The 13,222-nt window shown below is 36.5% G+C and overlaps 1 protein-coding gene across 1 annotated transcript in view; it reads left to right on the top strand.

Moving 5' to 3' along the window:
• The window catches only part of PHLPP1 (PH domain and leucine rich repeat protein phosphatase 1), a 166,582-nt gene that overhangs the window by 109,725 nt on the left and 43,635 nt on the right, over positions 1-13,222 (top strand). Inside the window, exons 5-6 of the mRNA XM_039840068.1 lie at positions 11,431-11,577; positions 12,201-12,431. Of these exons, the coding sequence (XP_039696002.1) occupies positions 11,431-11,577; positions 12,201-12,431 (378 nt within the window). The remainder of the gene's footprint in view (positions 1-11,430; positions 11,578-12,200; positions 12,432-13,222) is intronic.

Here is a 13,222-nt window from a genome sequence, read left to right as displayed (position 1 = left end):
TTTTGTGTGCCTCACACACCTTTGCGCATAATAAGAACTCAGAAAATGTTTGGTAAATGAATGGTTCAGTCCTAGCATCAGACCTTTTTTATACCAAGTAAACTTTTGGGTGTTGGGTTTTTTTCTGTTTTAACTACCAGATGTGCCTAGTCTCTTTGTGATGAGAGCTTAATCTACTTATGTCTAAGCACGTTTTCATGACATAATTTTCTCTCTGGCTTTAGCTTATGTTCACTTTCTCCTTTGATAATCTAATATCCTTGATAGAGATGTTATCTGGTTTTCATTTTTATGTATTATATGACTCACTTGGATTTTATCCAAATATACTATGTGGATCTTCTTTGCTTTGAAAAGAGGAGTAGAAATAGCTATCTGTCTTCTTCCTTCTACAGAAATCTTCTTTTTACATTTCTGTTATTTGTCCTACTAGTGTGATGGTTAATATTAAACATCTCTTGAATAGTATTGCAATTAAATTGGCTAACTATGGCAGATCTGTTGGTGAGAAAATGAAAATAATGTCATGGATAAATTAAGCACAGAGTTCACTTCATAAGAGATATGTTTAACTGTAACATGATAACATATTTCTTGTTTGTCTTTTTGATCATTATATTGCCAATTTATAAAAGAATCAGAAAATGACAGATTTATGCTGCTTATGAATCATTGTTTTCATGAACCAGTGTATGGCTACTGCGGATCTAGTGACTGCTATTTCCACATGATTACTGGCTCACGATTTGGAGTTTCTATATAATGTACTCGCTTGATTCACGGCAGCCGGCGCCTGCACACCCCTCCCTCCTCCTGTATTGACTGTTGTTTCCATAGGATTAATTTAGCCTAGGGGTATGGCACAAAGCAAATAACAAGTAAGTGCCTCCTATTTGAATTATTTTAAAGAAAGATAAAAATAAACTTTTCTCTCTCAGGGAATACTTTGATTTGCATCCACAGCAATATGTCCATTGTAATTATTGCCAGTACTGAGTGTTTATTATTTCTTTTATTATTTTGGAAAAATTATGTCTATTAGTTGTAGTTTTGGTATACTTATTCTGCTTTTTAACATCTACATCAGTTCTTAAGAATATTTTGCTCAAATCCATTCGTGGCTGTAAATTTTCATTTTTACCCAAGTAAAATATGCATGTGTTTATTTTTATTTTCTAGTCATCTGAGAAGGTGATATGCTTATTTTGCTTGTATGGAGAGTCATTTATGGTGATTAGGATTAAGATGGGATGGTTTCTGTTTGTTTTGGCTCAAGTGTTGAGAAGCTGGTCATATGCCACATTAGCATTTGTGCAGGCTGAAACTCCCAGAAGACCTAGCAGGTGCTCACTGGGAAGGAGGCTGGTGGACTTCTCTGGCCTGGGAACAGAATGGCATACATAAGTTCATGTGGATTCATTTCAGAAGTCATAAAGGGACAGCTGGAAAAAACACTGCATTGAAAAACAGAGCAGTCACCGACGAGAGTTCATTTCCAGGGCAGCACAGTTTGTGGGTGGGGAGAGCAACGTGAGAGCTGAAAGGAGTTGAGTCATGCCTTCTGAAGCGTAGGTGTCCCCGCAGTTCCGAAGCAGGCCCAAACGTCCAAATGTTTCTCATGCTACCACAACCACAGACAAAGTCCAAGAGGAATATAGGGCAAAAGGTGTTCTTTCTTTCCTTCTGCATCCAGGGGAGGCTTTTAAGTCTTTCACACATTGTTTTGTTCTCTTATGTAACTGTAGCACATACAGGTTGCCCTATGTCATACCTGGATTGTGGTAAAATTATTAAAACATGGCTATAGGACCAAGTTCACAAACCAGTAAAGTTCTACACTAAAGGAATCAGAATTTGAGGAGTGTGTGGAAGATAAATCAGGCAAGTTGCTGACTGATGTCTCTTTCATTCATTGACTTAACTAAGGGTTCTTGAGAGTAAGTGCATTCAGTATACATTTTAAAAAAGTACTTTGATACGCTTCCTAAGATTTGTCCTTCTAAAGACAAAAAGTTACTATCATTTATTAAAGCATTTTGCCAGCTCAAAAACATAAGGTGGGCTCCTAGGAAGAACAAAAACTCAGGCACTTGATTATTTATAAATTCTCCTGGGAAAAAAAGGAAAGAGAAACAAAAAGTAAATGTAACTTGTTTTTACCCAAGCTTTTCTTTTTTTCTATTTTATTTAAATAGCACCAACCTTTCTTTTTGTTCTCCCTTCCCCTAGTTTATGAAATTTATTTAAATTGAATGGATTTGGGGGAAAAATGATTTATTTAACAAATGGTATTGGCATAATTAGCTACCAGAAAAAAATAGTTAGACCTCTTACTCAACATTATATGTAAAAATAAATGTCAGGTGAAATAAAGATCTAAATGTAAAAAGTAGAATGCATAAGTATTAGAAGGAAATACAGGAGAACATTTGTACCACTGGAGGGTGGAATAAGATGACTTTCTCAAGCAAGGTTAAAAATATAGATTCCATAAAGGAAAAGACTGCCAAATTTGAGCAAATAAAAATTAGTACGTAGCAAAAAATAGCATTAACAGAGTAGGAAAAATGAAACAGTAAGCTTGGAGTGCCATGTGACAACATGCAATATATGACACTGTGTGGCACATAGTTTTTAAGGAGTTCCTACAAACTGGTAAAAAGATGAGTAACCCAGTAAAAAAAAATGGGCAAAGTTTATGAATGTGTATTTCAAAGAAAATGAACTTCAGAAAAAGATACACTTCACTGATAAATATAAATTGAAATGACCTGATACCTACTACCTTTTGCCCATCAGATTAGCAGCACTGGGAAGGATGCCAACGTAAATCTAGTGAGGGTATCATGGAGGGAAGCCCTCTCCTGCATGGCTGATTTGGAAGTATGAATTTCTACAACTTTATAGTATGAATTAAAATTTAAATTGTACATGCTCTTGGACCATCAGTTATACTTTTAGAAATACAACTTCACAGATTTACAGATTATTAAAGATAATACTGTGTATGTACTGTAAATTATATGATACCTCCAAGCAGGATTTGAGACAGCACTCCATAAGCAAACACATATTTCTAAAGCGAACAAATGATTATTCATGTTAGTTTAGGTCGGCTTTTGCTGCTGCATGAGTCCATGAAAAATCTTTGAATTTTCAGAAGCTGTTGGATTTCAGAATTGTGGGTAAGGCATTGGGCACCCTTAATATTGCAAAATAAAATCGTTGCCGCACAAATGGATATGCTGAATCATTTCAAACAGCATAAAAACTAGGAGTAGCCCTATTGTCAGTCAGGGGAGGGACGGAATCAGCTGTGGTATGTGTCCCTTCTGCACATTATGCAGCTGTCAGAAGAGTGAGTTAGGTTTTCATGTACTGACTCAGAAAGATGGTTTGTTTGTATTAGATGAGAAAACAAGTTGTAGACGTATGTGTGGCGTAATCCCACTCAAAAAAGTAGTCAGGGAGGCCATCTATTTATGCATGTATATTTATGCATGTACATGTTGTACCAAGAGGAAAAGCTTTGGAAGCATGTACACCACACTCTTCACTCTGGTTATCTCAGTAGAGTGGTATTTGGAAGCACCGTTTTTTAATATGCCTCTATCGTTGGACTTGTACGAATGAGCGTGCATGATTTTGGTAATCAAATAAAAGCAGTCTTTCTCTTAAAAGTCGATATAATGAGTATGACAGAGCACTGACAGCCTGGCCACAGTCCACTAAGGTGCAGCCACTCGGAGCCATTATTGGGGAGCCTGGTTTTCATAATTAGCGGAAAACGGGACAAAGCCCAGAGCTAGGCTTACAACTCCAGCAGATCCTTTATTACTTAATACTGAAACCTAATAATTTCCAAAGTGTATTAGCATGTCCCCCCACAGGGAAAAAAACATGGACTCTTAATCTGAAACAGAAATCCAGTCACCCAGGGAATCTTTTTTAATTGACCCACTTGTAGTGAATGATAACTCCAGAAAATAAGATTGATTTTTCTCTGACTCACTTAATAAAACAAATATGGTTTCCTCTTTATGAGTATAATGTGTGACATTCATTTTAAGCACATTTGGAATGTTTTAAAATAGAACTACTTCCACCATACTATTATTTTACAGTCAAATTTTTCTAGTATGTCTTTAGTTCCTGGAAGAAAAATTACTAAAGATTTAAATAGTTCCAAGTTAATTAGTATTATGTCTCCAAATAGTCGTCATGCTATTTATTTGGTTCTGTATCCTAGATCTTTGCAGGTACAAATAGCCAATCCCTTTAACTCAGATGCAGAAAGAATTTTCTACATAAATTTTTGAGAGTGGGTAGGTTGAGCGAATAAATGCTGACAAAGGGGAAAAGACTAAGCATTTTTATGATCCTGATGAAATGAGCCCAAGATAGGGAGGTAAATGAGAATTGGCGGCCTTTATTTCTCTTAAGTTTGTTATCTTTTCTGCCCTTGGAAAACATGGCTCCCCTTCATTTTGTAAGGAGCACTTGCTCCCACGTGGTTTTTGTGGAAGCCGGAATGAAATAACCTTGTAGAACTGTGGTTGATCTGTTTTAGAAACCAGGTCAGGAAACTGGATGCATGAACGTGATGCATTTTAACCTTCCGACTTTAATTTAAGAAGCTAAGCATTCTTCCCTATTGTAGAGTTAAGTGCTTTGCTTGAAGGAATAGTTTTGGAATATTATATCTGGATATTTAGTGACTGAGGGAAAAAATCCATTTTAAAGCTAAGTGTAGACTATAAAATACATTAGCATGGAATACTGCTGTCAAGATTAAAAGGGAAGCTAGACAAGTGCAGGAACAAAACTGACGATTGCTCTGTTCCCTCAGCAGCAGTTTTAAGGTGCGTGCTATTTCTCCTTTGCTGTTAATTAGCTATGGCTGTGAAGGTGGAGAAAGAAAAGGTATATAGATCAAACCCTTGGGTAGTTTAGGCATTTTGTGTCTAGATACAGTATCATTGTTACTATGCTTTTGCTGTACAATGTAAGTGCAGTAGGAGATGCAAATGAAAGAAATGTCATTAATTTGGCAAAGCAGCAATATTATCAACTTCATTTTACCATCTTTCCCTGTCTCCACTTTTGAGCTACCATCTCAAGGCCCCCACCCTTTGTAAACAATCATGAATTTTGTTATCAGGCCTTTAGGATACCTAGTTTGAAAGGGACTTCAGTGTTTCTTTGTGAACCCACACAATTAGCGTTTCTGTCGTTGTAGATTATCAAGTGTGTTTGGTTGATTGTACTTTTCCCTGACACTTGGTATTAAAAGACAGAAGTGTGCCTTGGAACTTTGGGTGAGGTCAGACTTGAGTTCTAAATGCCCACAATGCCCGCTGCCATTTGCTAATGTAACACTGTAATACTGTACTGTGTAACTTCACTTTAGGAATTAACTAAGATTACTCTTTATTAGCCTCTGGCAAAGTGTTAACTTGATTTCTTGTCCCTACTCTGAGCTCTATTATACAACAAACAGACATGAGTTATATCTCTTTTCCTTAAAGCATATTGCTTGCTCTAGAAAATGTAGTCAGTCTGTTCAGTTGTTGGGTATTTTTGGAGCACTGGGCCATGCCTGAGTTGGTTTGAATGTACATATACACAGTGCTCAAAATATTCATTGTCTCCCACTGCTGATAATGCCACCTTCTGTAGGGGGAAATTAGGGTGAAAAAGGAGTGCTTTCAAGACTGTATTCTGAGGCCTTTGACCTGTGACTTAGAATTATTAGTAGTTGATACCATTTATATTAAACTCTTCAATAAGATGTAATAAAAGAGCAAGAGATGAGTGGTGCTGATGTTGGAAGGCAGAAGATTCAAGTTGTGTGTGATAGTCACACAATTTTTCTGAGCCTGATTTTTAATTTTTATTTCTTTATCTATGATCTTGGGAATTGAAAGGAAATGACTTGAAAGTCCCCTTCTATTCTCACATTTGATAACCCTCAGAAATAAGATATATCCACTTTAACTTTCTTTAGTCTTGGTACTGTGTGTGCGTATACACATATAACATGTTTTTTAAGAAACAAATCACAGTTTCTTGGCCTTGTAGTTTCTAAAATATCAAAAAGATTCATCTCTTATTATTGCTAAACTGACCACAGTAGTTACTACAATCATCATTAGAACAATTTTCATTAATCTTAAATTTCGTGATGCTCTGATTCTTCTTTCCTTACCTTCATTTTAAAGATTTAATTTGAAAATTTAAGAATTTAAAATTATTTTAAATATTTCATCAAATATGTATTTTTCCAAAGCTGTCCAGTTTTATTTTAGAATTTGGGTCTGTGCACATTTGACAATTTACCTGGCTGACCTGTTAGCATGGCAAAGCTAAAAAAGTCTTTTAATTTTAGAAGACATAGATATTTCCGGTTCCTTCCTCCATAAGAGTTTTGCCACCTTGCTTTCTCCTCTGCATTCCCTTTGAAGGTAAGGTAAAGAGAGGAAAAGTCATCCACTCCCCATTTTGATATCTTATCTCTCTCAACTTAAACACTGCCTCCAGGTATTTGTTCCACCCATTTTTTAAGACCAGAGGGAAATAGATTCTAGGTAGACCTTCACTCTTATCTTTCTCTGAAAGGAATTTTGAATTGGCAAATGCCTGTAATCTGACTGCTTTCTATATCTATTAAGAAAAAATGGGACTCTAAGAAGGCTAAGGGTTAGAGTTTCCAAAACAGATGAGTTTTAATGTGTTCTGATCAAGAACTTGAGTTCTCAGAAACAATCCAGGCTTTGTTTGCTAAACAAGTCTGCTGAACACTGTGTTCTTTTTCTGGGAAGAGTTTGTGGGATGGGCTGCACAGGGAGGAATATGAGGGAGGTGGAGAATGTGGCAAGGAGGAGTGAGAGAAATTTAAGATACTTATAAATCAGAATCAGCCCTTAAAATTTACTGGTCTAGGCAAGAGTATAAATGGAGGCCCCACCACGTGTATCTATCAAGTTATAATCAAGCTAACAAACTGTTAAATAAAATACAATCTCTCCTCCTACCTTGACAAATATACTTTTATAATGACCTTTGTGGGGGAGGAAGAAACTTTCCTCTCTCCTCAAGGTTCTTTCGACTGGTCTAATAATCAAATAGACATGAGACAGATTAACAAGAGAAAATGAACAAATTTAATAACATATATTTATGGGAACTCCACATACATAAGAGTTAGAGACCCCACATGCAAGAGAGGTTCAGAGAGGGAAGGAGGAAATGAGCCTATGTTGACATTCCGAGCTAGGGCTCAGGTGAGGTGCCTTGGGGGCTTCAACAAGTAATTGCAGGATGATAAAAGCAGGTGCTTAGTAGAGTTTGTCGTTCCCTGTAGATAGGTCAAAGAAGTTATCTCTGATAGTCTCTTATTATGGACAAGGCTCCTAATTCAGGTTCTTCTAAATAGTTAAGGGAGTGGCAGAACAGTCCACATACCACAGAGGCACATCTTGGGGTGACTCATTCTGAACCTCCATACCTACAAAGGATAGATTCCAATTTAAAATCCTCAAGTCCCTTAGGTTTCTAGCCTGTGTCAGCATGGGGAAACCTGGCCCAGTGGCCCAAATCTCTTCTCATTCCATCTATAGCCTCATCCTTCACCCTGCAGAGGTATGGACAAGCAGCACACTTTCCAGCTCTGTCCACCCCTGGAGCCTGTTACGGGAGTAAGGGCCGAGGGCAGAGGCCCACACAAGCCCTGAGAACAGATTTGATGTCATTTAGGTAAGGAATTTCAGGGTCCTGCTTTCTGTTCATGTGGAGAGAAAGCTTCTCCAATGGAAATATAATGGGAGCCAGATAAGTAATTTAAAATTTTCTGGTAGCCACATTAGAAAAAGTTAGAATAAACAAGTGAAGTTGATTTTAATAATATATCTTATTTAAGTCAGTATATCAAAATGATCAGTTCTAAAAAATTAATGAGTTTACATTCTTTTTGTACTAAGTCTTTGAAATCTAGTGTGTATTTTATACTTAGAGAACATCTCAGTTAGGACCAGCCCTGTTTCAGGTGCTCAGTAGCCACCTGGTGCTGGTGGTATCCTACTGGACAGAGCAGATTTAGGACCTCACACCCCTTGTTCTATAGGGGTTTCTTAGCCCCTGGGACTGAGGGCAGCTTTCTTCACCATAAGGTCTGGTAGTGCCTTTTGTCTTTGAACTGATGCAAAGAACAATTTGCACTTTATATTTAGAGCTGGTAGCCATTTTTAAATACAAAAGATACATACATAAAACTAATGGAGGATACTTGTTAAGAGTTTGCCTTTTTTTCCTTTTCCATTTAAGTGTGTCACCTGTCTTTTACTCATTCAATTCACTACTGCTTTCCTTTATCCTTTGGAGTGGTATGGTTCTAGTAAATGTGTTTGCACAGATGGATATCCTACCCGCCCCACCCCCATTGTTGACAGATACTTTTACAAAAGCCAGTGCTTCCATTTTCCATCTTGAGTAATTACTGAAATTGTAGTCCTTCCATCCTCTACTTTCTGAAGTCTTTGTATTTGTAGACCTAAGAAATGTCCAAACTTGTAGAGAATTTTTATAAGCTTATTTGAGCCAAACTGATGACAGTGCCAGGAAGCAAAGACCTCAGATGCTCTGGAGAATGACAGTTTGCAGTTTCTTTTATGCATTTGGAATTAAAGAGAGAATGTAAGGAAGATGACTTGAAGGTAGGAGAAAGCAAGGGGGAAGGATTGAACTACTGGACAGTTAACAAGATTATGAGATCTTTTGAGGGTAGTTTCACTTCCTGAGGGGTCTGAAAAGGAAGCATTTCAAGGGCGTGTTAACCTAGATGCACAGAAACAATGAATGGGGCTTGCTAACTGCAAAGATAAACCTTTTACTAAAGAAATTACAGGCCTGGAATGTGCCTACCCACCATGACCTACCCAGTTAGGAATTTATGATCAGATCACCCAGCGAGGTTACTTTTGGTTAAATTTATTATATCGCTCCCTTTTCATCCATATACTCTATTGTGTTGGATAATGTCTAGTGGGTCTTTCCTTTTTGAGGAATATTTTTTTAAGTTCAATTTAATTATATGCATATTTTAAAACTGGCCAGTTCTACCAAATGAGGAAACATACATAGAAAGAAGAATACTGTTTTTGTTTGGACTAGAACAGCAGTTTTATCTATTTCAGGATAGAGTTGCCAGATTTGGAGGGAGAAAAAAAGCACCCAGTTAAACTTGAATTTCAGAAAAAGAATGATTTTTTTTTTTTTTTTTTTTTTTTTTAGTATAAGTATGTCCCATGCAATATTTGGAACATTACTTATGCTGAAAAATTATTTTTTGTTTATCTGAAATTCCAGTTTAACTGGATGTCCTATATTTTATCTGGCAACCCTATTTCAAGACTTCTTTACCCTCTTAAAAACTGAGGACCCTGAGCAGCCTTTATTTAAGTAGTAAATCTATTGATAGTGACCATATTAGAAATTTAAATTGAGACAATTTAATATATATTAATTCATTTAGAAAAATAATAAGCCTATTCTTGTTAACATACATTTTTTTTATGAAAAATAACTTTCCGAAAACAAAAATAATTAGGAAGAAGCATGTCTGTTTTATATTTTTATAAATCTTTTATCGTCTGGCTTCTTAAAAGATAATAGGATTTTCATGTCTCTTTCTGTGTCCAGTCAGGTCTGCTATCACAAAGACATATACCATCTAGAAATCTCCACTGGACCCGTGGGAGAAAATGAGAGCGACAAAAGAAAGGCAAATGGCGTCTTAGACGTCGTGGTATTATTATGAAAATAATTTTAGCCTTGGGAATCTTTCGAGAAGGTCTCGGGGATCTCTTCTAGGGTTCCCCAACAATATCTTGAGAACCTGTCAACTAGAAATACTAGACCGTGTAATTCTAGCTTGTGTTGTGTAGATCATAGATAATCAGAATAGGGGATAAGCATTCTTTGTTTAAGAAGGCCTGATGAATCAAATTGTAAATATAAAACAAATTTAAAAGTTATTAGTTAGGTTTAGGAGTAATTCTTTTAAAATTTAATATACTACTGGGTCTGTACTCTGCCATCCAAGCAAACAGCTATTATTAAGAAAAAGTCAAGATAAAACTTTCAACCTACAAATAGGCACATTGTCAGCTTTCTGTTTAGAATAAAGTTTATATAGCTACTGTTCAGAGCAAAGCTTACCACTTTTTATTATAGAATTGAACAAATAGGTTACATGACAGTTTCTTTAAAATGCTAATTGGTTTGAATTGGATTTATTTTTAAGATGTGTGTCTGTTCTAGAGTATAATACTGCCTTGTATGTAAACTTGGGCAGTTTTAAAAATAAGTAGTATAATGCAGTAACTCGTCTGATTCTCATCTCAAATAGAAAAGGTGTAGAAGTTGGCAGTGGGCCAAATATAGGAGAGCACAGAGAAGTAAAATTTACAAGATGACTTCTTTAATTACTTGGACAACTGAGAAAATGAAAGAACCATTAACAAAAATAGAACAGGAGAAAATACTGGTTGAGGATAAAGATGGTAAATTCAGTCTTGGACTGGAAATATGAGATAGCTCAGGAGAGAAGAGATGGTGGGTGATGGGTTAGAAAGAGTTGTTCACAGAGCAATAAAATGATTTCCAAGGAAGACAGTGTAGGGAGAGGAAAGAAACTGACAAAAAGCAGATCTGTGAGGAATACTTAACTGTGAGATGGGGAAAAGGAGATGAAGAAGGAAAAAGGAGGAAGCATAGGACACAAGGTGTGGAGAGATAGGAAGAGGCTGGGTGAGGAAAACGTCATTAACGTGAAGTGAGAGGACCTTTTTGAGGGTGTGTGGTTAGCAGTATCGAGTTGCATTGAGATTGAGGAATGATAATTGGTTCTTAAATTTGGAACTACAAAACTTGGTTACCTTAGAGATTGTGTAGTTTATTATTACTATTACTATTATTATTACTATTACTTCAGGTTTGGATTTGAGAAAAGTGAAGCAGAAAAGTTTTCGGCTTGTCTGGGATAACCCAGAAATTCAGAAGAGCTAGATCTGCCTGTTCTTTTCTTCTTCCTTCATTGTCATTTACACGTGTATGAATTAAACTGGCTGAGTGAGGTAAAGCTAAGAAACTTATTCCAGCAAAAGTCACCTCTTCAAACATTCAACCTTAGTTTAAATTGACAAGTTTGTTTTTTAAATAAAATGTTTATATTTTAGGGAAAACACTGGCTGTCAAGTCTGAAGATGTGCGTTCCAGCTCTGCTACTTGCTTACTTACCCTCTGAAGGCTCTATTTCCTCCTCATCTGAAATAGGGTTGGGCTGGTTTATCTCTTAAGGCAATGCAAAATTATGTGAAGCTATGCATCTATGATATTATCTTTTCTTTCCTTTGTTTTGTTTTATTGTAATAGGTTCACCAAGTTGAAGAGTCTTAACCTTTCCAATAATAATTTAGGGGACTTCCCATTAGCAGTCTGCAATATTCCAACCCTGATGGAGCTGAACGTGTCCTGCAACGCCCTGCGAGCCGTCCCGGCAGCCGTTGGAGTTATGCACAAGTGCGTACTTTTTGACTCCACTGCAAAGGGTCCCCCGAGAAACCCCAGGGGAGCTGCAGCAACTCGCGGCCCGTGAGACTGGTTAACTTGTTGCGTTGGTCATGTCATTCTTGGCCCCAAATCAAGGCGATTGTGTAGAGTTCATTTGTTAGCTTTTATACTCCTTAAAATGTTGTAGAAAATTATAATATCCTAGTTTAGAATTGAATCATCCCTATAGATGAATGTATCTAAACATGGGAGGAGGGGTTACTTTCTCATTTTCTGAGTTATGTTGAATTCTAAGATTTAAAAGTTAATTTTTTTAAATAACATTGAAAGGTGGGTATTGGGGCGGATTTCTTCTATGACTTTCACAACAATTAGCTCATGTTGTTCCCATTTATATGAGCCAAGTTGAGAAAATTGGTTAGAATTTTTTTTCAATAAAAGATTAAGGTGTTTATCTCTAATCTTTTCTCCCTGGTGTATTAATGCCTCAGGCCCTGCCCTTATTCATTTTGCAAAGGATAGTACATTTTCTTTTTCTAGTAATATGATCTGCATTTACATAACTTGTATGTTGATAATAAAGATGTAAAATTTACACATCCTCTTTATAATTCTAATATTTTCTTTAATAGCTTACAGACATTTTTGTTGGACGGAAACTTTCTCCAGACCCTCCCTGCTGAGCTGGAGAACATGCATCAGCTTAGTTATCTTGGTCTTTCTTTCAATGAATTCACTGACATTCCAGAGGTATTGGAGAAATTGACAGCCGTGGATAAACTTTGTATGTCTGGAAACTGTATGGAGACCCTTCGGCTTCAGGCTTTACAAAAGATGCCTCACATTAAACATGTGGATCTAAGGTAACCATTTTAAAGAAACATATCCCATTTGAGTGGTTGGCTTATATTTGCAGGTAGTTTATAGCCCTTTCGGTGACATTCTCCTGCCAAGGCAAACAGGCTGACTAGTTTCAGTTAAGGCCCATTTTTGTATTTTTGCCCAGAGGGAAGAATAATGTAATTATTGCTCATACCTATACTTGCTTTAAAATTTTTCTCGTTGACGAGTGACCATGTCGTGACTTTGTTTTGTAGGTTCGAACTTCATTTTGTAGGTTTGAACCCAGTTTTAATTTGCATGAATAGATAGGGGCCATTGAGTCAGGGAGTGCTATTTATGGTGAATGAAAACTGTCATTGAGAGCAAAGTACGTATTTTTCTCTCTCAGTCTTGTCTGTGGCTTGAGACATCTGACATCATTGAACATATCTCCTTTCTTAAATTTTTTTTTTACTTCCTTGCCTTCCCTAACTTAATGTATTCATTTAATTAAATTTGTTTATTTATGTAACTTATTTTAATTTTCTATTTCTTCATCCAAGTGGTTCTGCCCTTAGTTTATTTAGTTTACTTAGATTTTGTTTTTTACAAAAATATAAAGCTCATAATCTCTTATTAGGCCCAAGTTTGGCTAGACCCTCCATTCTCGCCCCTTGAAAGAGCAGAACCTGCCTTTTGAATCCTGATCACACTAAACTCCATCTGGAAACCAGTAGGACACTCCTTGCTACATCAGAGATGCTCAGTAATCATCCCTTAGTAAGTAAGGGGTGTTTTAATTTCTGATGCAGAATGAACCAGTATACAGGGA

The sequence above is a fragment of the Pteropus medius genome, unplaced genomic scaffold (genome assembly GCF_902729225.1).
Source record: "Pteropus medius unplaced genomic scaffold, Ma_sr-lr_union100, whole genome shotgun sequence".
In the NCBI taxonomy this organism is placed as follows: Eukaryota; Metazoa; Chordata; class Mammalia; order Chiroptera; family Pteropodidae; genus Pteropus; species Pteropus medius.
This window is presented reverse-complemented; position numbering and strand designations above follow the sequence as displayed.